A 27,488-nucleotide genomic window follows, 5' to 3' on the forward strand; every position below is an offset into this window, starting at 1 on the left:
GTTCTTCCCTTAGGAATCAAACCCCTAGCCTAGGACCACTCGGCTAAAGAGTATATTTCCTAACCTCTATTTTACCTAAAAGTACTCCAGTGACTTCATTAGAGCCAATGAGATATGAGTAGAAATAATATTTACAATTACTGGCTATGTTCTTTAAGAAATGGGGTATATCCTGCTCCCCTTCTCTACTTCCTGCTAGGTGGAATACAGATGTAATGACAGGAGCTAGAGCAACCACATTAGACCAAGAGATAAATATCACATGTTGAAGATGGCAAAGCAGTGAGAAGGAATTTGGGTCCCCCCCTCACTGGGGAACCACCTGGAGTGTTATTACATGAGAGAGATGAAATTGTATTTTATTTAACCCTCGGTTATTTAGACTTTGGTTACAGAAGATGACCTACAACCTAATACCCAATCCATGTGTTAGCCTTGTTTTGACAATTAGAGTGTGGAGAATGGAAACCATATCTCCCAGGGTGCCTGGGTAGCTCAGTAAGTTAAGCATCTGACTCTTGGTTTCAGCTCAGTTCACAGTCTCTTGGTTGTGAGATGGAGCCCTGCATCAGGCTCCGTGCTGAGCATGGAGTCTGCTTCAGATTCTCTCTCCCCCCTCCCTCCCCTCTGCTCTCCCCACCCCCACCAGCTTGAGCATGTGCACACACACTCTCTCTCTCTCATATAAATAAATAAAATATTTTAGAAACCATATCTCTCCTTCCGTGGACTTATGAATGAGTCAAGTGAAATCCCTGCCCTCGGGTTGCCTGAAAAAGAAAACGATCTTACATCTTCTTATGTCAGCTTCCCCAGAAGTAGCCCAAAAGATGAGGTTTCATGTAGGGGAGGTTTATTTCAAAGTTGCTCTCAGAGAAACCAGGAAGGGACAGGGGAAGCAGAATAGGGAAGTGACCAAGCCAAGTCTGGGTGTGATTCTGCGCAAGTCCTGCAGAGGGAAGCTCTAGCCTGCTCCCAGAGGGAACCCTGGAAAGTAAGTCCTGCCTTGAAAATTGCCCAACCCAAGGCCAGGGAGCTGGGCTCTCACACTGCCACAAGTTCCTCGGCCGCCTGATTGCTACCTTGTGACCCTAGGGCTGTAGTAGTAGATCCTCCAAAGACAAGTCACAGGTACTGCTGGAAACAAAAGCATGCCAAAGCGAGGGAAAATGCAACCTCAGATAATGTCCAGGCATCCTGTACCACCTCTGCTCTGGCCAGCGTGGGCTCAAGGGGGAGAGCCTCTTCTAGCCTCTAGAGTAAGACATTCTGGTGAACCAGGGAAGAGCCATAAGCTGAGCAGGAGCACATATCACCTCAGCACTTAAATCTCCACACACCCCACATTCATACACATGCTTACTCATTTACACACACATACATGCCAGTTTTTTAAGAGCAAGAAGGAGGGTGTGCTGTGATTGCCGATGCAGTTATGAAGTGCTCAGCAAAATAAGCCAGGCTCAGTCTCCAGCTTGGGCCCCCAGAAACGTGAAGCCTTGAGTCCCACCGCAGCTCCCCACACTCGCATCTTCACAGGCTTTGGGATGGGCCATGGTAAGGTCCCAGTCAACCACAGCTCCCCAGGCCCTACCTAGAGCCAGCTGGTGTCAGAATGAAAGGACAGCCTCTCTTCCAGGCAGCAAGCCCCAGGCAGACCCCACCAGAGGGCAGTCAGGCAGCTTTCCATTCATCCCAGGCTGGATAGCCCCACAGAGCCCAACACCGAGCAGCTAGTGAGAGGCTGACTTGGGCCTCAGACGTGGGCCTCACAATGCCTCTGAGCTCCAGTTGCTTTGTAATTCAGTGGCATTGGTCCAAAGTGACCGTGGCCTAGTCCTTTCTGTTCTCTGGACCTTGACCTATAAAGCTAGAGATGGAACCAAATGGCCCCTCAGTCATGACATTGCGCTAAGACACAGCTCCTTCTTGACCCCTAAATCCCAGAGAGGCTTCCCACGTACAGCAGTATAACAGGTATAAATCTAGGTCCAAACTACATGATCAACTTTGTGTAATATTTACGTAGCACCTACCAAGATTTGAAGCACCCTATGCATACAAATGCATGAGGTTCTGCTATTATTCCTTCTTTAAAAATAGTGAGGGGTACCTGGCTGGGTAGAGCAAGGGACTCTTGATCTCAGGGTCCTGAGTTTGAGCCCCATGATGGGCGTAGAGCCTACTTTAAAAAATAAATAAATAATAAAGATGGTAAACATGAGGCCCAGAGAGAGGAAGTGAGTTGTCCAAGTCACACAGCTACTAAAGACCAAGCTAGGATGTGAACCCAGTCCATCCGGCTCCAGCGCTGTGTTCTTAAATGCTCCACTCTGCTCCCTCTCCTTTTTTTTTTTTTTAATTTATTTAATCATGAGAGACACGAGAGAGAGAGAGAGAGAGAGAGAGAAGACACAAAAGAGAGAGAGAGAGAGAGAGAGAGAGAGAGGCGGAGACACAGGCAGAGGGAGAAGCAGGCTCCTTGCAGGGAGCCCAATGCAGGACTCGATCCCGGGTCTCCAGGATCACACCCCGGGCCGAAGGCAGGCACTCAACTGCTGAGCCACCCAGGGATCATCCCCTCCCTCTCCTTTTGTAAGCAAGGTCACATACTCCCACTTCTCTAACTCACGTGCAATCTTCCCTTCCTTCCAGGCCACTCTTCCTCCTCCTTCACAGAACCCAGTGAGATTTGCAGACTACTGTGGTGCCAGGAAAAAATTAGGTTGGGGTCCAGACAACATGAGGGTCACTCTTAAGCCAGAGCTCCCCCAGCTATGTACAGTGACATGCCAATGCCCTCTGTCTCTGGGCAGGTCACACAGGTGCCCCTCTCAGGGCCCCGGCAGGGACAAGGGCCGGTCCTCAGGGATCCCACCAGCTCCTCAGAAGGCCACATGCTCAGCACCCACCTACCTACAATTACTGCCCCTTCCTGCAGATCTGAGTGGGGGAGAGCCAGCTTTGGCCGTGCATGGAAGCCACCACCCCTGTTTCTTCCTGCTTTCCATCCCCACACCTGCTCCTGAGCCCACCTGCCCACCAGTGGGTGCACCCACTGAACTTCACCTCCCAACTGAGCTGGCTAGGGGGCAAGTTTTCTGCAGGGTAGCTCTAGTGTTCAGCAAAGCTGTCATGCTTACTCTCCTGCTGCGGTAAGAACAGGAAGGAGATTAACATTTCCAAATATTACACACACACTCCTTTCTGTGCAGAGTGCTTGGCAAATAGTTCAAGAACAAGGAGAAGTTGATAACAGAAGTTGTTACAAAATTCAGGTTAAATCTGCCTTCGCACAGTTTAAATGTGGTCCTGTTCCACTGTGAAAATTTGCCGTAGAGTAAGGCTAGTCCCTTGTGTTGGCAAAAACCTTTTATTTTTTTTAAAGATTTATTTATTTATTTATGATAGAGAGAGAGAGGCAGAGAGAGAAGCAGGCTCCATGTCAGGAGCCCAATGCGGAACTCGATCCCGGGACTCGATCCCAGGACTCCAGGATCACGCCCTGGGCCAAAGGCAGGCGCCAAACCGCTGAGCCACTCAGGGATCCCCCAGCAAAAACCTTTTAGATTTGAGGGTGGTCTTTCCACCTCTAGGAAACCTTGACTTCCCAGGGTAAATGGCCCTCTGGGACCTCTGTGCCCTCTCCCTCCTCCCTGGCACCCTCCCTCACCCCCCCTCCCGAGACCTGTCTGCTCGCTCCCCCACCCACCTCCACAGCCCCCCTGCTCTGTCTTATGCACTCCCTTCCTCTTAAACTCTTTCTTCTCGGGGATCCCTGGGTGGCGCAGCGGTTTAGCGCCTGCCTTTGGCCCAGGGCGCGATCCTGGAGACCCGGGATCGAATCCCACTTCGGGCTCCCGGTGCATGGAGCCTGCTTCTCCCTCTGCCTGTGTCTCTGCCCCTCTCTCTCTCTCTCTCTCTCTCTCTCTGTGTGACTATCATAAAAAAAAAAAAAAAAAAAAAAAAAAACTCTTTCTTCTCTTGCAGCCTTCTCTGGGGTCTGGCCTCCTTCATGCTCCACAGTCTGTCATCTCACTCACCTACACAGCGCTCCCCATCTCAAGGGATACATTCCACGCTCTTGAACATGGTGTTCAGGGCCCACCCATGACATGGTCTTTGCTTTCCCTTCCCACATTATCCCCTGTATCATTGGTGCTGTCCTCTGGATTTTTCTAGACTTCCTTCTAAATGCATTCAGTGTGGCCATGTGACTTGTTCAGACCTATGAAATTTGAGCAGTAGAGGCACATGTCACTCTTGGTGAACTTTATCATGGCCTGTGTACAAGCTGGCACATGTCCTGCCCCCACCATGGCAACCAGGGGCACTACAGATGGTGACGTCTCCATCTGTCTGCATCCCTGAGTGGCAACATCTCCAATCACAGCCCCATATATATGACCTGTCATGGACAGACAAAAGACCAAGAAAGAAACAGGTTTTGGTTTTTTTTAATTATTTTTTTAAGATTTTATTTATTTATTTATTTATTTATTTGCTTACTTACTTACTTGAGAGAGAGACAGACATAGCAAGAGAGAAGATGAGATGCTTAACCAACTGAGCCACCCAGGCACCCAAGAAACATTATTTTTAAGTTGAATGTTGGTTATTGCTGCCCTTTCTGACGGATATAATGTGTCAGTTGGGCCTATGACTGTTGCAATTCCACCTTGCCAGGCAACCGACCATCCCTTGAGCTTACTGGGATGGCAGGACTGCCCTCTTTGAGTGACGTTCTCTGCTCCCCATGCCCACTCAGCAAAATCCTCTGATCCACTGAGACTGAGCGCAGTTGCCACCTGTGCAAGGAAGCCTTCCTAACTTTCCACCCAAAGCAACTGAAGAAAAGGAAAAATTCTTCTCTACCCTTAAGGTCTTCTAGCTGGACTAAGATTCAATTGACATGAGACAGATCAACAGGAGAAAAAAACCAAAAATTTTATTACATGCCCTCAGAGGCCAAATTATGAAATTAAGATACAAAGAAATGACCATGCTAGGCAGTTTTTATACTTTTTAGACAAAGAGACAATAAATCTGTGAGGAATAGACAGGACAAAGAAAACAACCTTGGAAAGCTCGATTAGAAATTCTAAACAGAACTTGGACTGGGGCGAATTAGTAAAAAGTAACAAGGATCATCTATATATCCTTCTCGGATCTAAATTTCCCATCTCTGGAGATAAGGGTCTCCTAGAGCAGGGAGGGTACCTTTCACAAGGGAAACTTATTTTTCTGCTTTTATGGGGACAGAGGAGAATCTGAGTGTCCTTCTTGTACAGACTGTCTCTTAAGTAATTTCTATTTAAAATAATATGCTAGGGTGCCTGGGTGGCTCAGTAGGTTAAGCATCTGACTCTTGGTTTCAGCTCAAGTCATGATCTCAGGGTCATGAAATCTAGCCTCATGTCCAGCTCCTCACTGAGTGTGGGGCCTACTTGAGATTCTCTCTCTCCCTCTGCCCCTCCTCCTGCTCACACTCTAAATGAATAAATCTTTTAAAATAAAATACTAAAATAATCAATAGGCCAAAGTGGCACATTTCGGGACAGCCTGCCCGGGACCCCTGCACAGCATTAGGCATCTTCTTCCTAGGATGCCTGGAGAATGCCTCCTTTATAATCTGGTCACACTTCTGGACCAGAATGGCCACTGTCAGCCCACTCAGAAAAAGCTGGCCCTTCCAGTGGATGAGCTCCCCAGGGCACAGCTCGGTGACAGATTATGGACTGGACTTCAGGCTACCTTCCCCTGGGCCTGTCAACTGTGTCCAAGGTACAGTCTGCACTCTGTCCCCACCTACCAGGCTCCTCTCCACACAGCGAGCATTTTATGGACTTGGCTTAGGGTACCTTCAAGAAGCATTCCCTGAGGGCGCCTGGTTGGCATAATTGGTTATGCGTCTGATTCTTGATTTTAGCTCAGGTCAAGATCTCAGGGTAGTGGGATCAAGCCCTGTGTCAGGCAAATGCTACTGCGTGTGGATTCTACTTAAGATTATCTCTCTCTCTCTCCCTCCCCTTCTGTGCTCCTCTCCCCCTGCTCTCACCTGAGCTCTCTCTCCCTCTTAAAAGAAAAAAAGGGATCCCTGGGTGGTGCAGCGGTTCGGCGCCTGCCTTTGGCCCAGGGCGCGATCCTGGAGACCCGGGATCGAATCCCACATCAGGCTCCCGGTGCATGGAGCCTGCTTCTCCCTCTGCCTGTGTCTCTGCCTCTCTCTCTCTGTGACTATCATAAATAAATAATAATAATAAAAAAAAGTAGTGTTCACTAAAAGAAGAGTCTCTAACATATCTAAAATTATGCCGTCCATTTCCCATCCCTCCCCTCCTATTGCTCCCCCATGCATTGTTTCCTGACCCCCAAGCCCAGCACTATTTGGCAGCAGAGTGGTCAAGAGCATGGAATTTGCAGTCAAGCAGACCTGGGTTCAAATCGTGACTCTACTACTCACTGCTAGCCATAGCTCCTCAAGGGAGTACTTGGGTCTTCAGGCTCTTTCCCTGGGAGGCTGGAGCAGCCACAGAAGGCCTCACTGAGGAGGGGACTGTGGAGACAAGGGCCGAAATGCGGAGAAGGAGCCAGCTGTGCAAAGGGCTGGGAGAAAAACATTCCAAACAACAGAAGAGCAATTGCAGAAGCCCTAGGTAACCAAATTCCATAACTGGCCATGTTTCCACCTCTGGTCTCCTTTCCACACCTGGACATACCAGCACCCACCGGGAGATGTCTAGGCCACAGGTCACCCAGCATAACCTCCTTGTCACATCCTTCACTTGTGAGTTACCAGCAACGAGCCATCACCTTCATCTCCAGAACCTCGGGAGCTGCCGCGGACCGAGGCAGGAAGACCAGGGCGGTGCTGCTAAGTTGACTCTAGGCACCAGGCTGGGTGGCTAAGCTGGTTATCTCCGGGGATGCAGGGAACATTACTGCCACCGCCAAAGACTCTCAGTCGGCTTGTCCTCCTGGGTGGAGCCTCCAGCATGCCGATAGGGCCCAGAGGAAAGTAAACACTCTTGTCTAATCTTCCCCTGTGTGATCATAGAGCCGCCTGAGGTGGCCGCTCCCTCAGCCAAATCTGGTCCCTCCGTTTCCTTCTCCTAAGGGGGCCACAGGGCATCGGCGTCGGTACCTGATCTGAAGGCCTGGTGGCTAGAACTCAGCTCACCAGCAGTTGATTCCATCAGTCAGGGCCCTCAAAGCTCCAAGGTCTTTCCTGAGCATCAGACAAGTCCCCTGAACACAGGCTTGTCAGAGCCTCAGACTCAGCCACATATTCCCTGAAGAATGAATACGACCCGAGGTCTAAGTTGCCAAAGGCTGGGGAGAAATGGTTCGTTGCCCTACATTCAGGCCAGTGCCTTGTGATCTGGCAGGGTCGGTGTTGCATGAACGAGGAGCCCTGGCTCTATGGAGCTGGGCATGAGTCAGGTGCCATCTGTAGGACAGCTTCCTGTCTCCTGCCGCCACTCCAGCTGGGGCTGTGCCCACTGTGCCTGGCACCCGGGAGAGACAGCTCTCAACATCACTTTTCTGCTGTCCCAAGAAGCAGGTCTGGTGACAGAAGCAGGCCAGGGTTGAGAAGGAGGAGAAGCACTTCCAGCCCTGGCACCTGCGGGCCCATGGGAGCTGGCAGCAGTGGATGCCACTGAGCCTTCTCGGAGCTGTCCCAGCTCAGTGCTCTCCCAGCCTGAGGACCAGATGCCTCGAGTCCCAACACTTCAATATTTTACCTTTTGGCAACCTTTGGTAAGTGACACTCCCTGGCTCCAGTTGCTTCATTCTAGGATGAGTGGATTGGACTCGTTTTAGGACAGCAGATGGTCCAGACTGCATGCCAACGCTGAGTAGCGTGACAAGTGGCCGAGGGGTGCATGCTGCTCAGTTCGGGCATGTTGCTGAGGCCATATCGAGGGATCAGATTGCCTGGCCATGTCTTCCCTGAACTTGGGGTGGGGTGTGACAGACCAGATGCCATCTAACTCCCACCCATGAACTGGAGGACCCCTGGGCTCTCTCCTGCGGAACATTCTACCCCTTGGAATGGGCTGAGATCAGGTAGTTAAAAGGCAGAAGTTATTGACGGAAAGGTTGTGGATTCCTTCAGCAGAAACACAGGTTAGGCCGATGAATCACCTCTCCTAAAGGAATAAATACCAATAAAAGGACTCTGGGTACAAGACAAGACAGGAAGGTCAGAGAAATCAGACAATATTTTAAATGCTTTGGATGACCTGCCCTTTTGCTGTTCAGCTTGAGATGATGCCGACAGCGAGCAGTAATTGGAGGGCCACCGGCTATGGTTATCCCTCTTACAGCTCACTAGCAATGACTATGGCTCTTATCACCTCCAAGTTTGGAGCAGGAATTCCAGCAGGCAAGATGCCACCTCCATCATTTACTGGATTCCTTCTGGGGTCCCGCACAAGCCGACCCCTCTCTGTTACTCCTTCCCCACTTCCCTTCCAAATCTCCCTCCACTTCCATCCCCCCACCCCACCTCCACCACCCCGCTTGACTCCCTCCCTACCCAGGCCCATCTGTCACCCTGCCCATGGCCCTAAAGAAGAAGAATCCAGGGAAGGGGGTGTCCAGATGGTTTTTCCTAAAAACGTCCTCATCCCTTCCACATCCAGGCCCTGACATGGCTCCTCAAAGTCTCAAGGAGGGGCGGGCAGGGGGTAGTTCTCAGGGGAAGAGCCGAGGGGATGAGCAGAGGAGGCTCCCAGTGACTCAGTCAGAGAGGTCCAATCCAGGTCTGCTCTTCTTAGGCTTAGTGTTCTTGGAGTAACACTAAAGGCAGAAATTTCAAATTGCAAGTTTTTTTTTAAGATCTTATTTATTTATTCATGAGAGACACAGAGAGGCAGAGACACAGGCAGAGGGAGGAGCAGGCTCCCTGCAGGGAGCCTGATGCAAGACTCCATCCCAGGTCCCCAGGATCATGACCTGAGCCCAAGGCAGATGCTCAGTCACTGAGCCACCCAGGGGCCCCAGAATGCAAGTTTCTAAAACTTATTACACAAAATATTTCAAATCTCACAAGAGTGAAAAAGGATAGTGTCATGAACCCCACGTACCATCACTTGGCATAAAAAATTACAACACTACTCTCTAGCCCAGGCCGCCATAATGAAAGACCACAGACCAGAGGCTAGACCTGATCAGAGCCCCCTTCCTGGCTTGCAGACAGCCCCCTTCTCACTGTGCCCTCCCATGGCGACAGGATTGAGGAAAGCTCTCTGGTGTCTCTTCTTTAAAGGTCTAATCCCATCATGAGGGCCCATCTTCATGGCCTCAGCTAAACCTAACTACTTCCCAACCAACCCACCTCTGAATACCATCATATTGGGAGTTAAGCTTCAGCATATGAATTTGGGGGACAAGGAGGGAGACACAACTCAGTCCATAGCAATTATGCAAATCTTTGTTTTATCTAGACGCTCATTTAAAAAATTTTTGTTATTCATTTTTACTGGTGCATTTTAAGGCACAGATTACCATCTTATTTTAAGACTTTATTGTACACCTCCAAGAGGTAATGATTTTTTTTAATTTTTTAAAAAATTTTATTTATTTACTCATGAGAGACACACAGAGAGAGGCAGAGACATAGGCAGAGGGAGAAGCAGGCTCCCTGCGGAGAACTCTATGCAGGTCTCAGACCCAGGACCGTGGGATCACGACCTGAGCCAAAGGCTCACCCGCAGAGCCCCTAGGTGTCCAGAGTGAAGGATTTTTAAAATATATGTAACCACAATGCTATTTTATCCCAAACAAAATTACCAATAGTTTTAATGTCATCTAATGTCCTGTCTGTGGAAATTTAGAAGTTTCCCTAATTCTCTCAAAATGCCTTTTAACAGTTTATTGATTTGAATTAGGGATCAGGATCTAAAGATGTACACATGTATTGCATTTGGTTGTTGTCTTTAAGATTTTGAATACATAAAAGTCTTACCCCTTCTTATGCTTTGTTTAAAAAGTGGGAGTGAGGGCAGCCCGGGTGGCTCAGTGGTTTAGCGCCACCTTCAGTCCAGGGTGTGATCCTGGGGTCCCGGGATGGAGGCCCATGTCCGGCTTCCTGCATGGAGCCTGTTTCTCCCTCTGCTTGTGTCTCTGCCTCTCTCTCTCCCTCTGTCTCTCATGAATAAATAATAAAAATAAAATCTTTAAAAAATAAATAAATAAAAAAATAAAAAGTGGGAGTGAGATGCACCTGGGTGGCTCAGATAATTAAGCAACCAAGTCTTTTTTTTTAATTTATTTATTCATGAGAGACAGAAAGAGAGGCAGAGACATAGGCAGAGGGAGAAGCAGGCTCCATGCGGGAAGCTTGATGTGGGACTCGATCCCATAACTCTGGGATCACACCCTGAGCTGAAGGCAGATGCTCAACTGCTGAGCCATCCAGGTGTCCCAGCAACCAACTCTTGATTTCCGCTCAGGTCATGATTTCAGGGTCGTGAGCTTGAACCCCATGTTGAGCTCCATGCTCAACCAGAAGACTGCTTCTCTCCCTCTGCCCTACGCCCCCCCCTTCTCTCTAAAATAAATAAATAAATAAATAAATAAATAAATAAATAAATAAATAAACAGATATTTAAAAACAGGGAGTGGGTGGGGGGGTCAATTATCTTACAGAATGTCCTAAGTATTGGGTTTAAATGATTGCTTCCCTTGTCCCTTTATCTACATACTTCCTAAAGACTGACAGTCAGATTCAGACTTGGGTTGAAAATTTTTTATTGGAATACTTCATAGACAGTTCCATGGGTCTCTTACTACATTATTTCAGTAGGCACATCACTGATAGATGCTGGGGTTCATCAGATGTTATCGACTTTATCTGTTGGACTTCCCCCTTGAACCTCTTGTCTTATGGTCCCAATATCCACTGATGCTTTTCTCCTAGATCCTTTGTTTTATTAGGAACTGCAAAAGAATGATTTCCTCATTCTACCATTCCTTCTGAATTTAATTCTGGAATTCTTCAATAAAGAAGAACTTTCATTCAGCATTATTTTTAGTTACCTGGAATATACTTCACTCAGACAAAAATAGCATAAATATTAACCATTATTTCCCTTTCTCTATCAATGTTCAGAATAAGGCAGTGCCCTAGCAATCCCCTATGGTGACAAAGTAGATGTTACATGATATTACATGGAGCTCATGGCTTCTTTGTATATTTAGTTTGTTTCTTTTGAGTTGATGTGATGCTCAAAATGTCCCACACTTGGCCAGTGGAAGCTTCTTCCTACTGATTCCTGAGCGTTTAGATAGGACTCCAGTGATCTTTGGAGGCTCCCAACTTTCTGGACTTTCAAGACGTGCTAGGCTCACCCTATGCATTTCTCCACCCAGCCCTGGAATCAGTCATCTCTTCAAGAATCCCTGATCCTCTAGTGGTAAATGGTATCTAGAGGCCACAAGCTGGGCCTCCAGATATTCTCTGCTATCACATTTATCATGACTTCTAGGCTTTTCGGCTGCCAGAGCCAGGAGATATGGTCAACTCGTGAGTAGCACAGGTCTGAGCTGTACAGGTCCACTTACACACGGAATCCTTGTAGTACGTACGGTGCAGTGCTGTAAATGTGTTTTGCCATCTTTATGAACTTTTTAATAACACTTTCTTTTCTCTAGCTCACTTTATTGTAAGAATACAGTATATAATATATAATATACATGGCATACAAAATATGTGTTAATCGACTTTGTATGTTATTGGTAAGGCTTCTGGTCAACAGTAGGCTCTTAGTAGTTAAGTTACAGGGGAGTCAAAAGTTATATGCGGTTTCTTAGCACCATGGGGGAGGGGGTCAGCAGCCCTAAACCCCACATTAGTCTCAGGTCAACTATACATATTTTGTTAGAAACAGAAAAATAATGAATTAGTACAAACTTAGACTTCCAATTCAAGTTTGTAGATGGTGGGGTTTTACTTCAACTTTTTTGTCGTGGACTTACATCTCTTTTTTCTTCCCCTGAAAGTCTTGCATCAGGACAATATTTGCAAAATTAATTACTCACTGGCTTTGACCTCTAACTTCAGGGTTTCAAAATAACAGTGGCAACATCACCAACAATAAGGTTACTAGATGCAGTTCCAGATTTCTTTGGTTTTTTTCCTTGCTGTCCTTATTGATTATCCTTAGAAAGTACCCCCCAGTGAATGTAGAGTTAAAATTCCGCATTTTAAAGCCACTTGAGGGGCCCCTGGGTGGCTCAGTGATTGAGCATCTGCCTTTGGCTCAGGTCATGATCCCGGGGTCCTGGGATCGAGTCCCACATCAGCCTCCCTGCGAGGAGTCTGCCTCTCCCTCTGCCTGTGTCTCTGCCTCTCTCTCTCTGTTTCTCATGAATAAATAAATAGAATCTTAAAAAAAAAAAAAAAGTTAAAGCCACTTGAGGGGCACCTTGGTGGCTCAGTTGGTTAAGCGTCTGCCTTCAGCTTGGGGCATGATCCCAGGGACCTGGGATGAGCCTGAGGTCAGGCTCCCTGCTCAGCGGGGAGCCTTCTCCCTCTCCCTCTGCTGCTCCCCCTGCTTGTGCTCTCTCTCCTCCCCTCCCTCCCTCTCTCTCTCTTTCTCTCTCTGTCAAATAAGTAAATAAAATCTTTTTTAAAAAATTAAGCCATCTGAGGTAATGTTGTGCTCTGTGTGGCTATGTCACCAACTTGATAACCATTGGGTTCATTTGTTTAGTTTGTTCTCAATTCTGAGAGATGTCTTTCTGATTGATGGGTTCTATAAAACATTTACCTGCTTGCAGAGTCAAACTATAAAACAAGAAAAATCTCACTTCTATCCCTACCTTTCCCTATTAATAACTAGTCTTATTAGTTTTGGGTTTCTCTTTCCACTGATTCTTATTAAAAGTATGCATGTCTTGGGGCACCTGGGTGGCTCAGTCAATTAAGCATCTGCCTTCGGTTCAGATCATGATATGGGGTCCTGGGATGGAGCCCCACATTGGGCTCCCTGCTCCATGGAGAATCTGCTTCTCCCTCTCCCTCTGCACCTCCCCCGCTTGTGCTCTCTCTCCCTCTCTCCCTCCCTCCCTCTCTCTCTCTATCAAATAAATAAACAGATTCTTAAAAAAAAAAAAAAAAAAGTAAAAGAGTATGCATGTCTGTGTATGTAAAAGCAGCAAGCTATAAATACTGTTCTGTTCCGCCCCCTCTTTTTTTTTAAACAAACAATATACCCTGGAGGTCTCTACTATCCCCTTCTTTTTTCCATCTGCATTATACCCAGTTGTGAGACCTGCTCTGTAGCTTATCTGATTGACATCCCCAGTTGACTGTCACTTCGGGCATGCTGCTAAGTCTTTGCTTTTGCAAATAACGTTGCAGTGCAGAGCTGGTACATACATTTTATTAAAAAAAGAATCACAGGCCCAAAATGGCATCACTTAGGCCAAGTCCCCAATGGTAGCTTTATTAATACATAATCTAACTGTAGTTTCAACCTCCCCTAGAAATGTAATCTTAACCAGTCAGTCAGGAATTTTCTGATTAACAAATGGGCCCTCTCCATCCCCTAAAGGAAGACGAGGTGATCTATATGATAAGACAGCTTGGTTTTCCCCCCAAGGGAAAGCGGCCTCACCTGGAACAATTTCTTTTGCTGGTAACTCTCTTGCCCAACCCTACTTCTATGAATTCTTTCCATTTTGTACAACTCAGGAGTTCTCCCTCTATTTGCTAGATAAGATGCTGGCTGATTCATGCACTCTATACTAAAGCCAATTAGGTCTTAAAAATATATGGGGTTAAATTGTTTAACAGTAGTTTTATGTTTTTGCCAACATATCTTTGGATTCAAAGCCTAGAAGTAGAATTGCTACATTTAAAAAGAGCATGTGTGGGACACCTGGGTGGCTCAGTGGTTGACCATCTGCCTTCGGCTCAGGGCATGATCCCGGGGTCCTGGTCCCTTGCATGGAGCCTGTTTCTGCCTCTGCCTGTGTCTCTGCCCCTCTCTCTCTGTCTCTCATGAATAAATAAATAAAATATTTAAAAAAAAATTAAAAAGGGCACATGTGTGTCATTTGCTAGGTGCTATCAAATCCCTTCCATAAGTCTGGGCCACCAAAACTAAATTGCAGCAATGTGGAGAGTTGAGGGTAAGATGCAGTGCCCCCACTCCTTCTATACCACCCAGCCTGGGCACCAGGCCCACCTCCCATTGTTCTACTCAAGACTCAGACCTAGAGAGAGCTCACAGAGGAACACCAGGTCCCCAGCAGTCTTGGAAAGAGCTGTAAAATTCCCATTCTCTTTACTTTGGCTGGAATCATACAGTTTAATGGGTAGCCTCATACATCTCAGGCTAAGCAGAAGCTGTAGGTAGTCTTTTTTTTTTCTTTTTCACCTTCTTTGATTGACAAGCTTATTCCTTTGTCTGTTTGGTTTGGCAGAAAAAGTGTTTCAAGCCTTGGATCCTTTTGGGGAGTTATGTCAGGTGCTCAGCAAATGAAGGTTAATGGTAAGTCTGTTGGTTGATTTGACCCTGGTTGGTGTTTCTTTACAAATGCACAGAAAACTCACATGGCTAGGATGCATTCAGTCTCTTACTCATCCAACCAACACGAATTGAACATCCTCTTAGTCTGCACTGTACTCTTGTCCCTAGGCTAGAAATAAAAATCTGTACAGCCTACATGTTGAATCCAGCCCACAGCTGCTTGAGGTTTGGCTCACACTGTTTATTATGGGTCTGTTTTGTTGTTTTTTAAGAAAGTAGTTGCTTACATTTGAAAATAAGGATTTCACATAAGCATCCAGACTTCTGACATCTCTTGAAAACTTGGCCAGTCTGGCATCAACAGCCAGACATGGCAACTCTGATGGGAACAGGGTAGAGGCTGCCTCCCTGTCACAGGCACGTGCTGCCCTTTGCCCATGCTGCCCATCCAGCCTTTCCATTCATCTCCCTCACCTCCTGCACCATGAGTTCTTGAGCCCTGCCCTAAGCTTCCCAATGGCAAGGACTGCTAGTGTCTTTTTTTTTTTTTTAAGATTTTATTTATTTGTTTATTCATGAGAGAGACACACACACACACAGAGGCAGAGACACAGGCAGAGGGAAAAGCAGGCTTCCTGCAGGGAGCCTGATGCAGGATTCAATCCCAGGACCCCAGGATCACAACCTGAGCAGAAGGCAGACGCTCAACCACTGAGCCACCAAAGCGTACCTTAAATGTAATTGTTTAGGGGATCCTTGGGTGGCTCAGCAGTTTGGCACCTGCCTTCGGCCCAGGGCATAGTCCTGGAGTCCCCAGATCGAGTCCCACATCGGGCTCCCTGCATGGAGCCTATTTCTCCTTCTGCCTGTGTCTCTACCTCTCTCTCTGTCTCTCTCTATATATCTATGTATCTATTTATCTCTGTCTCTCATGAATGAATAAATAAAATCTTTAAAAAATGTGTTTATGTATTTTTTTGGTAATCTCTACACCTAACATGGGGATCGAACTTACAACCTCCCAAGATCAGGAGTTGCATGCTCTTCTGACTGAGCCAGCCAGGTGCCCCAAGGACCACTTGTGTCATATTTGACTTTGACTTTTTGACATCCAGCCCAGACCCAGCACACAGTGTGAGTTCTCAACAAATGTTTGTTGTGTGAATAACAGGTCTCTTGGATGCATGCATCACATTTCTTCTAACATTAAAATTATGTAAGTGTAATACTGCTCTAAGTGGATCTTTGGAGCTGACTGGCATCATGAATGCCCCTGGTCTGTGCCATCCCACCACCTAAAATCATCTGTATGCCAGTGTGCTGTACTCGGTGTCTTCACAGTGACACTTGACCTCCCTTCCTCCTGGCAATCTCCTCTCCAAATGAGGACAGCCTCATGCCTCACAGGCCTGGGGGGACTACACCAGATCAGCAAAGCCAAGCATAGCACCTGACACTTATTTTTAGGACATTATTAGCAGCACCTTTATCTCCAAGATAGGAAGAGTCTACCCACTCCTGCTAGAACTTAGTTTGGGATTGTTTGTTTGTTTGTTTGTTTGTTCCAGTCAAGCCCCAAGGAAGAGATCATAATAGAAATCTCTGTATTCTGTGAATTTTCTAAATCCCCTCCTCACAAACACTGATGAGGATAGAGATCTTATCAGAGAGGTTCATATGACTTATCAGGTCCACTTAGCGGCCCTCAGGGGGACAACTAGGGCAGGTCAGAGTACATATAATGAGCAACTCGTGCTGGCCATTGCATGCTCAGAACCCAAGAAGAAGGCATGAAGTGGTTTGGGGTCCTCTGGCTGGTGGCCCTCTCAGAATGCTTAGTCACGTAAGTACAGGGACTTCAGGTGGCATCCACTCTTTTTCTGGACTCTTTCTTGTCCTCTTATTCTCCTGCTCCACCATGGGTAGAGAAGAGCATATAATCATTCCCAGACTATCTTAAAGTTCAAGTATCTATTTATTGATCAGTAGCTTACCACGTGCACCATGGGGTCCAGGTGTCTTGAGGCAGCCCTGCAGGGTTGTACAACTCCAGGAGTGCCAGTCATATCATGAACTATGTGAAATGGCACCCCTTGGAATTGTTCAGTGCACAACCTGTGCAACTGTAGGCATGGCCCTGTCTAGGAACAGCATTTCTCCTACATTTGTTTCTAGGTCTTCTATCTGCTCTCCCTGCTCTCTCTCCATTTCCATATACATATCTATATCTCTATCTACCTATCTCTTTGTCTTTGTCTCTTTGGATGTCTCTGCATGCAAACTCTGTGTTTTTCTAGTTTGTGTCCTTCTTGTTTCTCTGTCCTCTTAATTTCTCTAATTTATTCCCCATCTCCTCACTTCCTCCTCCATAACCCCTCTCTTCTGGTTGAGCCCTGAGAAAAAGATCAAGAGAGCTACTGATAGGCCCAGTTTTGCCTCTAACAAGCAGTGTGACCATGCCAAGTCACCAACTACATATAAAGAGAGGATGATTTCCACTCTACCTCCCCTCACCTCCACCATGGCTTCTTTGAGAAAAACACAATGAGATGACAGTAGCAAGAGGGATGGCTGCCTTTATTGGGACCTCCTATTGGTCAGATGAATGATAGCCATCATTTTGCTTAACACCCCAAACATTCTATGTGAGGGAGTTATTGTCATTCCACCTTTTTGCAGGAACAACAGAGGCACAGAAAGGGCATAGGGCTTACCCAAGATCATACAACAGAACCTGTATTCAAACCTAAGTTTATTGCCATGGTCTTTCCATTCTGTTGGGTGGCCTGTCTTGATGATGATATCATAAAGATGCCTGGAAAATACACGGTAGGATTACAGAGTGAGATGTGGCAGTTACATGTAACATGGGGCGGGCAATTACTGTCTCTCATTCATTTCTCTTTCCCAACGCTGGCTTACAGAATCCCTCTGACAAGGATCAAGTCCATGCGAGAAAACCTCAGGGAGAAGGACAAGCTGAAAGATTATCTAGAGAAGCATCCTTACAACCTGGCCTACAAGTTTGTTGAGTCTGTAGATCCAGACACAGGGGTCTATTATGAATCCATGAGGAATTACCTGGATGTAAGTGCAGTAGGCAGAATGGCTCCACAGAGCACACCCTAGGGCTCCAGCCAAGCGTTGGGGTTCACATGACTGGAGGTATGAGCAGGGATGCTGGGGCTGGGGCTCTTGCAGGCAGAAACAAGGGGGAATAGGAACCCTTCCCAGAGAAGTCACCCCCACCCTCAACTCCGATCTGTGGCAACCAGGTCTGGCAACGATCTGGTGGCAGGTAAATATCCATTTCAGCACCAGCAATACTTCATTGGGCACCCATGAGCCACAGCGCTTGGCTTGAGAGATTTTGTTCTTTCTGAACTAATGCAAATCACTGAGTTATAGTTGAAGGGGAGCCATGTCTGCGTAAACGACAAAACCCACTGTGACCCAAGTTTGACACCCCCGGCAGAGGCAGTGCAACCTCCACAACCCCAAGAATGACACCAGTAAAAAGGTTATTAAGTGCCTACGGTGTGTGAGGCCATAAAACACTAACATAAGATCATCATTATTGTTAACAAGGGGTCTCATCTCTTCTCCAAGAATGTATAGTACAACCTGAGAGACAGGCAATAAGTTAATGAATGTAAAAGGGTCAACTACATGGTATTGATATTATGTTTTGAGTTTAGAGGAATGGGCCTGTAGTGACATTAGGAGGGCTGCCTAGAGGGGGAAGCACTCAAGCTGGGCCTTAGAGGGTGGAAGGATTTAGTGAGCTACGGGTGACACTGAAGAGCTTTTCAAATAGAGGCACTAGTCTGAGTAGAGGCTTTAAGGGGAGTGGTTGAAAGCTGATTGCAGGAGACATGAGACACCCAAAAGAGGCAGAGGCACTGGGAGCCAGAGAGGACGAGGGCCTCGTCCAGGCCTCCTTCAGCACCCCTTCTTGGCCCCCGCAGCTAGCCTACGTTGGCACCATCGGAATTGGAACACCCCCACAGGAGTTCAAGGTCATCTTTGACACAGGCTCGTCTGACCTGTGGGTGCCGTCCATCTACTGCTCCAGCCCTGCCTGCGGTGAGTGCCTCCAACCCCCTCTCGTGCACCACCATCCCTTCCTCTGTCCTTGGCATCCTGACAGACACTCACCTCCTGTGTCTGCAGCTAATCACAACGTCTTCAACCCTCTGCTGTCCACCACCTTCCGGGTCTCGGGACGGCCCATCCACCTCCAGTACGGTTCTGGGACAATGTCAGGATTTCTCGCCTACGACACCATTCAGGTAAGGTGGAAACCCAAAGCTAGGGCAGGCTGGTCCAGGGAGAGTGACTGCTTATAGGGCCAAATGTAGGGTCAGGGGGGAGCACCTGTCTTTCCCAAAGCCTCCCAGCAGTTGGCTGCCTGCCCTGCAGGGCTGTGTCCCTAGGAAGACAGTACTCTCCCCCCAGCCCCCCTCCAGCTGACACACAGACTCCTAGAACAGCCACCCCAGAGAGCAGGTCATCGCACTGGTGGACCTTAGGGCCAAGGATTTGCAGCTTCTTTCCCCTCGATTAGCTCAAGGCTGATTTTGCTGGGAACAGGGACAGCAATGCAGAAAACCACCTGCTTTTATATTCTCAGACTGTGCCAGGCATGGTGCTGGGTGCTTTCGTTGTAAGAACTTGTTTGACCCTGTGTCAGCCCAATGGGCAGCCACTACTACTGCCATGAGGCAGATGCAAGCACCGAGGTATGGGGAGAGTGAGTGCCTTTCCCAAGGCACTCCGGTCACCCACCTGCTAAGAGGCAGAACTGGGATGCGAAGCAGGACTCATACCCTTGGAAGATACTTTGGGGGAGAGGGCAGAGAGGGCTCCAGGCAAAAAAGCAGAGGCTGGGGCAGCCTGGATGGCTCAGCCGTTTAGCCTGCTTTCAGCCCAGGGTGTGATCCTGGAGACCCGGGATTGAGTCCCACGTCGGGGTCCCTGCATGGAGCCTGCTTCTCCCTCTGCCTGTGTCTCTGCCTCTCTCACTCTGTGTCTCTCATGAATAAATAAAATCTTAAAAAAAAAAGAAAAGAAAAGAAAAGAAAAGAGAAGTGGAGTCTGCAGCAGTGGAAGGGCCCTGAGAAATGGGTTCTTACCTTTGGGGGACTTTGAGGCTCTAATAAAAACTGTGGGCTGCCTCCCCTAAAGTGCCTGAACACACACACACACACACACACACACACACACACACACAAGCATATTTCCCACGCAGAATTTTCATAAAAGCCCTGATGGCTGCATGGTATAATAAGCATGTCTATGTCCTTGGTGGACACAGAATCCACAACGAATTGCAATGAATTTGCTCCATTTCTGTCATCAGAGTAATGCCCAAGAGAAGACTGTCCTCCTCTCTCTTCCTTTTGTCTTCAAATGTGAACAACTTGGCCCCATTCTGCATCTGTTTCTCCACCTGTAAAAAAGGGATGATGTCAGCAAGAGGAGTAGTGTTGGTTAAAACCCACATAGTCCACGCAGACAGAGCGTGTACCTCGTGCCAGCGGAGGTCCCCGAGGGCACTACCATGCCTGGGTTGTCCTCTGCCGTGTTCGTGGCACATGCCTGCCCACCTCCACCCAGCCCCACTTTCTAGCCCTCTTCCTGGTAACCCTCTCTTCTCCTATAGTTCGAGGGCCTCGTTGACAAGTCTCAGGCATTTGGCCTGAGCCTGAGGGAGCCTGGCAAGTTCATGGAATATGCAGTTTTCGATGGCATCCTGGGCCTGGCCTACCCCAGCCTCAGCCTCCAAGGGACCATCCCCATTTTCGACAACCTGTGGAAACAAGGTCTCATTTCTCAGGAGCTCTTTGCCTTCTACTTGAGCAAGTAAGTCTGGGCTGGACGAGCCTTTTGTCCAAATCAGCTTAAGATGCCTCCAAGTTACATGATAAATTGTAGATTACTTGATCTTGAAGTTTCTTGAGACCAGGGGTCAGCTAACTATGGCCTGGGGGCCACGTCTGGCCCACCACCTGTTTTTGTAAATAAAACTTTATTGAGATGCCACCATGCTCATTTTTTCCCATTCTGTCTGTGGCTGCCATTGCTCTACAGTGGCAGCAGGGAGCAGTCACAATGGATATCATGCAGGCTGCAATTCCTGAAATCATGATGATCTGGCCCCTTCTACAGGAAGATTTTCCTGGCCCCCTTTTTCCAAGTCCCGCATTTGACCAATGGGAGAACCCAGGCTCAGAGAAGAGCTTGGTACAAGGTTGGCCAGGCAGGTGCTTGTCGTGGCAGGCCCTGATCTCAGCCTGTAGGATTCTCCCCCATGGTGTGTGGTCAAGTCATCAGCAGATCTCTGGTCCCTGGGCTCAGTAGCAGGAAGAGCTGAAGTCCCCTGTCTGGTTAAGGGTCTGGGGCAGGGGAGAAGCACAGAGTAGAGGAGGACCCTTTTGACAGGCTGTACCTTCCTCACCAAAGGTGGAGTTTGACCCAGAGATGTGTGTAGGAGGCAGAGTGTGGTGGAGGCTCTAGAGGGACCGGAGTTCAAACTTCAGCTATATACACGAACAGAAACAAGCTGCTGAACCCCTCTGAGCCTCAAGAATACTAGTCCCAGTCAAAGAAGATTTGTTCAACAAGTATTTATTGAGTGCCTACTATGTGTTGGTGAAGGAGACAGGCAAGAGGCAGAAGAGGCAGGGAAGAAATAAATACACGAGTAAAGGGAAAAGATAACTCTGGATAATACTCGATTCTGTGGCCGCAACAAGCCAAGGTGATAGAACAGACAGTGATAAGTGTGGATGTAGAGGGGCTACAGCAAAGGCCTGTCTCTGAGCTGAGTCTCTGTGATGGGAGAGAGCCCGGCTGCAGAGGCAAAGTCCCGGGCAGAAGGGAAAACCTGTGCGATGGCCTGAAGGAGCACCCAAGGACCAGCAAGGGAGCCAGTGCGGCTGGAACAATGCAGGAGGAGGGGAATGGGAATGGAGCATGGGGGGGCGGGGGCTGGGGGGGGGCTGGTATTGCAGGGGCGAGGCTACTTTGGGGTTTTGCTCTGTGTAGGAGTGGAGGCCTCTGGCAGGGATTAGGCCAGGAATAGACTTGATCCAATTTACATTTGTGAAAGTTCACTCTGGGTGTGCCCTGGAAAATGATGCAGTGGAGTGGAGGCAGGGAGGCCAGGGGAGAGGCTTCAGCAGTCTCTTTCGGAAACAGAGAGGGGCAGCTTGGTCCAGAGAGGTGGAGGGAAGAGGGAAAATAATGGACATATTCGGGATATGTGTTGGAGGAAGGGGCAACAAGACTCGCCCTTAGATTTGCTGTGGAAGGAAGGAGAGGGGTGGGCAGAGATGTGTCCTCCCTCACTAACATATTAGCGTGCTCCCAGGACCTGCTCCATAATTTGTAGGAATGATGCAAAACAAAAACAGGAGGCCCCAGCAGAGAGGTGGGAACTTGCTAAGCCTGGGGCTCTTTCCTGAAAGAGGCTTTTCTGAAAGAGGACAGGCCAGACCTCTCTGGCTGCCATGCCCTCCAACTGCATGGCCGACTGCTCTGATGGCCGAAGGGGACAGGCAGAGGGGGTGGTCAGAGCCAGCCCTGCTGCCTGACTGTGCAGGTTCGAACTCAGCCTCACCGTCCACTAGCCAGGCCCTAACCCCTCCGTGCCTCAACCTCCCTGTCTGTAAAGAGCAGGGGAGCACCTACTCCACAAGACTTTGTGATATGTGAACAAGTAAGCTGTGAAGAGTGAAGGGCACAAGTGAAGAGTGTGCCCTTAGATGGTGCCTGGTGTGTTTGCTGAGCTTGGGAAAAGCATCCTGCCCCCTCCCCTATCATCTTGCCCATCCAGTGAGCTCTTCCTCCCCCCCCCCACCCCCAGAAAGGAGGAGGAGGGCAGTGTGGTGATGTTCGGAGGCGTGGACCACTCCTACTATAAGGGAGACCTCAACTGGGTGCCCGTATCCAAACCCTTCTACTGGCAATTATCCATGGACAGGTAAGTTCGTCCCCCTGAGGGTGGCTCCGGGTGATCCTCACACACGCACACACGTGCAGACACGTGTAGACAGACACACAGACATAGCCCCCTGCCTTATGACAAGGCCCTGACCAAGCTGAGGGCTCAGTCCTGAATCTCGGTGCACGAGGACAGGGGAAGTGGAGGCCCTACAGACCTGGGAAGCTGAACTCCCTCTGGCAAGAGGGGCAGGTGGAGGTGCTCATCCACCTACTGGGAGCGGGCGGAGGTTGAAAAGGGGATGGGGGGGAAGTCCACCAGCCTGACAGGGTTCCTAGTACATGGGACAGGCAGTTTGAAAACAGGGAAAGTCCTGGGCAAACCAAGACGGCTGGTCACCCTAGGGAGAGGCTGCCCAGCCAGGGAGAGGGGTCATCTTCATTCTGGAGGTCTGAAAGCAAATCACATGAGGCGCCACCCCCACCACCCCCTGTCTCGGCCTGAGCGTACAGTGCAGCAGAGAGCATCAGAAAGTAGGGAATCAACCTGAGAACAAGGAGGCGATAACTAATGTGATTCTGTGTGACACCAGCATACAAAAGCTTAAAATGTCCTTTGGAAGCTTCCACAGCTGGTGTCCTGCCCCCTGAGCTAGATAAGGTGTTTCCTGGCCAGGGCCCTGGCATGTGAGCTGGGAGCTGGTGGAGAACAGCCTGTGGCTCTCTTCCTGTCATTCTGAGCACCTGCAGCAGGAGAACCTCCATCTGCCCTGTGTGACCCCATAGTGAGCCAGACACCAGATACAGAGCTCTCACTGTCCCTCTCTCACTTACTGGTTCATTCATTCATTCAACAAACTCATGTTGAGCAATCTGCTATGTGCTAGACACTTGAGGGAGGCCCTGAGGATAGAAATTGCTCTTACATCTAGCAGGGCAGATGTACATGAAACAAGTCACACAAATAATGAATTACTGTCTTGATATGTGCCAGAAGTGAGTATAGGTATGCTGAGGTGACCAAGAGAGGAGGCTGATTTAGTCTGGGGATAAGACTTCCCTTAAAAAAGTGACAGTGAAGCTGGAACCTGGAAGACGGGGAGAAATTAGCCAGACAAAGGGAGTGGGGATGGTTCTAGAAAGGGACACCAGCCTATGCAAAGGCCCTGAGGCACCAGAGAGCTTGGGACATTCAAGAACTGAAAGAAGTCAAAGAAGATCAGTATGATCAGAACAAAGAGAAAGAGCTGGAAGGCCTGAGCTAAAGGGCTGCTCTGGATCCAGCCAGGGAGGGGGTGGTAGTGAAGGGAGCCCCAAGCGTGATCTTGGAACCTGCTTTATCCTCCGTGATCCTGGAACCTGCTTTATCCTCCGTCTCTCAGCATCTCCATGAACGGAGCGGTAATTGCATGCAGTGGTGGCTGCGAGGCCATTATTGATACGGGAACCTCGTTGCTGATTGGCCCATCTAGTGTTATCCTCAACATCCAGAAGATCATCAATGCCAAGCAGTCCTACAGTGGCGAGGTGACAGGTCATGCCGCAGGGCCGTCTGGGGTTCTCCATACACTGAAGGACCAGTTGGGCCAACCTTCTCTCTCCCTTTCTCTGACAGTACATGATTGACTGCAACACCATCAACACCCTACCCGACATTGTCTTCACCATCAATGGCGTCAACTACCCAGTGCCAGCCAGTGCCTACCTCCAGGAGGTGAGGGGCCAACCCTGGGGCCAGGTCCTCAAATCTGGGACTTGCAGGAATGTTGGGGTAGCAGCCAGAAGGAGGAGCCCCCTGGAGCCCAAGCCACACCATAGCAGATATGGCCGAGTGGCAGAGGAGGGTCACGTGGGTCTGGGAAGGCTGCCTAGAGGAGCTGAGTTCGGTCTTAAGGGGTGGGTAGGGGGTGAGGGTAGGGGTGAGGAGAGAAGGAAAGGCAGTCTCTGTGGAGGGAACAGCCGAGAATGTGAGTCACAGGAAAGACACAGGACCCAGGCAGTCCTGGTTCCTGGATGGGCACCCACTTTTCAGTTGCTGGGAGAGCCAACTGGCTCAAAGGAAAGGAGGGAGAGGAAGCGGAGAGGCACTGGTTGTTGAAGGGGAGGCTGCAGGTGTGGGCGCAGTCTGACTGGTGAAAATTTCCGTCCCCTCCAGGGTCAAGAGGGCACCTGCTACAGCAACTTTGATGAGGGCAGAGGCGGCTTGTTCATCTCAGACTCCTGGATCCTGGGTGATGTCTTCCTGAGGTTGTATTTCACCGTCTTCAACCGAGGGAACAACACGATCGGCCTGGCTCCAGCGGTGTAAATGCTGGGACTGCTCAGGGAAGCAACCACGCCGTCCCCAAACACACACACACACACACACACACACACACACACACACACACACACTCGGGGCATTCCTGCCCTGGTGCCCGCCTGGGCTCTGTCTGCGGCTCTGTAAAGCCCTGCTCTCAGTAGAGAATAAAAGATCTCATTTTCCGTGGAGCACCTCTCTCCGGATCGGGAGGTGCCTCAGAAACAGGCAGGACTTCCGAATCTAGTCTGGACCAGAGTGAGAGGAGCCCAAAGCCAGCTGGCCTCAAAGAAGAGGGAGACTAACGCCTGGAAGGCTACTGGGGACCCAGGATGCGGGAATCAGAGCAGGTCCAAGGGCTCGGGAACCCACGAGATCAAAAGCTGTCAGCTCATTCTTTCTCTCCCTTCCCTCATCTTTGATCCTCTTCTCCTGGCAAGTTTCTTTCCTCAGTCTTCCATGTGTCCTCGGGGCTTTCTAGCCTTAAGGGATGCAGACCGAAAGGAAGAAACCCTAGAAAGGAGCTGAGTACCCAGCAGGGCTCTGATCGGTCCACATCAGGCTGTGTCCGACCCTGGACCAGCCACTGTGGGCAGGCTCTGGGGTACTCTGATTGGTTCTCCTTGGCCACGTGGCCTCTCACCAGTGCCAAGGGTGTGATCGACAGTTTCATGCCCAATCACGTGGCCCCCTGAGCTGAGGAGGAACAGTCCCCAAAAGAAGGGGCCGAGGTGCGTGCTAGACAGCTGGGAGAGAGGTCATGCCAACACCTCCAATATCCGCCACCTCCACATCCAGAGGGACGGTTGAGGATAGTAAAGGTAGATTCTATTTTCCCATCGCAAAAGCCTAGTTGGCAGTGGCCTTCTGCCCCTGGGGGCTCTGAGTGAGGTCCTTAAAACTCAGATGGTCCCACTCTGGCCACCCATGAGTGCCAGGTGGAGAAAATAACAGGCATTAGTAGGAGGTCCGAGGACTATGGGCTTTCTCTTTGGGGGAGTCAGGGAAGGTTGGGTGAGCTGGCACTGACCTCAGTCTTGCCCCAAACCCCGCAGCTACTGTCTGTGTGAGATCTACTCTATGTCCACGGTTCTGTCCTAGTCCCTTCAGGATGGCAGAGGAACATGATGTGAGCTCGTGGAGGGGGAGGCCAGACTTGGTAATGTTTTCAAACAAACAATAAAAATTAAAAACTGGGCTCAATGAAGACTCAGGCAAATAGTTTGTAAAACTCATGCTCAAGTCCTCTTCATGGACTATAGGCAACTTCTCTTTTGGTCAGAAGCCACCAATAAGAGCAAGACTAATAGGTCTAGTTAATTACATATGCTCACTGTCTCCCCATGACCCCCCACAAGGCAGAGAATGCTGCCCCCATTGTACAGATGAGGGAGGCATCCGAGCTGCTGGCTCGGATGGGCTCCAGCTCCCAATGACAGACACCTTGTAGACCCTCAGTAAATACATGTTGAATAAGCGAATAGATGAATTAGTAAGTGCTCCCACCAGCACACACTGCTGCATCCATGGCAGGAGACATGTGTGGTATCTCTGTGGCTTACGGCCACTCCATCAACCATAAAAGGTTGGGCTTTGCTCCCCCTAAACAAGCCCAAGATCAAGGCTGGAACTGGTGCCTTTTAATGAACTAAACTTTCCTTAAGGTTCCTGTATGTGTAGCCTGTGCTACCAACATGAGCATAAAATCTGATCTTCAAAGCAAAAAGCCCTCCACCACACCCCAGCCCTCCACTTTTACTCTTTGCCAGTTGCATACGGAAGGGATGTATCCAGCCTCTGGTGACAGAGAATGTGGAGGAAAAGGAAAAAGCTCTTGAACACTTCTTACACGAGGGCAGATTGGTACCATCTTTTCAGAGATGATTTGTCCTTAAAGGAAAAGGGGGGTAGGAGCTAAGCATTATTCCATGAAAGAGAAAGTCTTCTAACAGAGAGGAGATGGTGCGGTTGCACCCAGCAAATCCATTCCCATAGAAAAGCCCTCCGGGAACGGACTGTGACGTGCTGTCACCTAGTGGCCAAGATGGGTGTTGCGCACGCGCTCTGCGTCCTCTTTCAGGTCGCGGTGGACCTGCCCCTTGGTCCCAGCTGCTCTGCAAGAATGGCTATTTAGTAACATGAAACCACTGTCATATCGGCTCTCCCACCTTTAGACCTGATTTGGGTCTGTCTTGTCTCTCGATAGATCCCCAAGTGCCTAAGTTAGGGCCCGGGACATGGTGGATGCTCCATAAATATCCTGGGGATGAATGTTATGTGAAACCAATGTTAAGAGGACGCCTGGGTGGCTCAGTGGTTGAGCATCTGCCTTTGGTTCAGGTCATGATCCCAGGGTCCTGGGATCTAGTCCGGCATCGGACTCCCCGCAGGGAGCCTGCTTCTTCCTCTGCCTATGTCTCTGCCTCTCTCTGTATCTCTCGTGAATAAATATATAAAATCTTAAAAAGAAAAAACAAAAAGAGGGCAGCCCGGGTCGCTCAGTGGTTTAGCGCCGCCTTCAGCCCAAGGTGTGATCCTGGAGATCCGGGATAGAGTCCCACTCGGGCTCCCTGCATGGAGCCTGCTTCTCCTTCTGCCTGTGTCTCTGCCTCTCTCTCTCTCTCTCTCTCTCTCTCTCTCTCTCTCTCCTCTCTGTGTTTCTCATGAATAAATAAATAAAATCTTTAAAAAAACAAAAAGAAACCAATGTTGAGAAAACCACATCATCAGTTCACACTGAGCATAACTGCAAAATC

General features: G+C 49.0%; 1 protein-coding gene across 1 annotated transcript; it reads left to right on the top strand.

Annotated features, from left to right (window-relative positions):
* The first annotated feature begins 7,550 nt into the window (after window positions 1-7,550).
* Window positions 7,551-24,921, top strand: LOC112911056 (pepsin F-like). The gene is made up of 10 exons (XM_072757323.1): window positions 7,551-7,761; window positions 14,440-14,507; window positions 17,411-17,573; window positions 18,455-18,572; window positions 18,660-18,778; window positions 20,152-20,351; window positions 22,357-22,473; window positions 23,816-23,960; window positions 24,049-24,147; window positions 24,589-24,921. Exons 3-10 carry the CDS (start codon window positions 17,436-17,438, stop codon window positions 24,739-24,741), a joined length of 1,089 nt encoding a protein of 362 aa, XP_072613424.1. The 5' UTR covers window positions 7,551-7,761; window positions 14,440-14,507; window positions 17,411-17,435; the 3' UTR covers window positions 24,742-24,921.
* The last annotated feature ends 2,567 nt before the right edge of the window (window positions 24,922-27,488 follow it).

The sequence above is a fragment of the Vulpes vulpes genome, chromosome 5, assembly GCF_048418805.1.
Source record: "Vulpes vulpes isolate BD-2025 chromosome 5, VulVul3, whole genome shotgun sequence".
In the NCBI taxonomy this organism is placed as follows: domain Eukaryota; kingdom Metazoa; phylum Chordata; class Mammalia; order Carnivora; family Canidae; genus Vulpes; species Vulpes vulpes.

Coding starts and splice junctions, on each gene's coding strand:
- LOC112911056 (XM_072757323.1), top strand. CDS start 17,436: ATGCGAGAAAACCTCAGGGAGAAGGACAAGCTGAAAGATTATCTAGAG. Junction 18,779..20,151: donor TCGCCTACGACACCATTCAG/GTAAGGTGGAAA, acceptor CTTCTCCTATAG/TTCGAGGGCCTCGTTGACAA. Junction 23,961..24,048: donor AGCAGTCCTACAGTGGCGAG/GTGACAGGTCAT, acceptor TTTCTCTGACAG/TACATGATTGACTGCAACAC.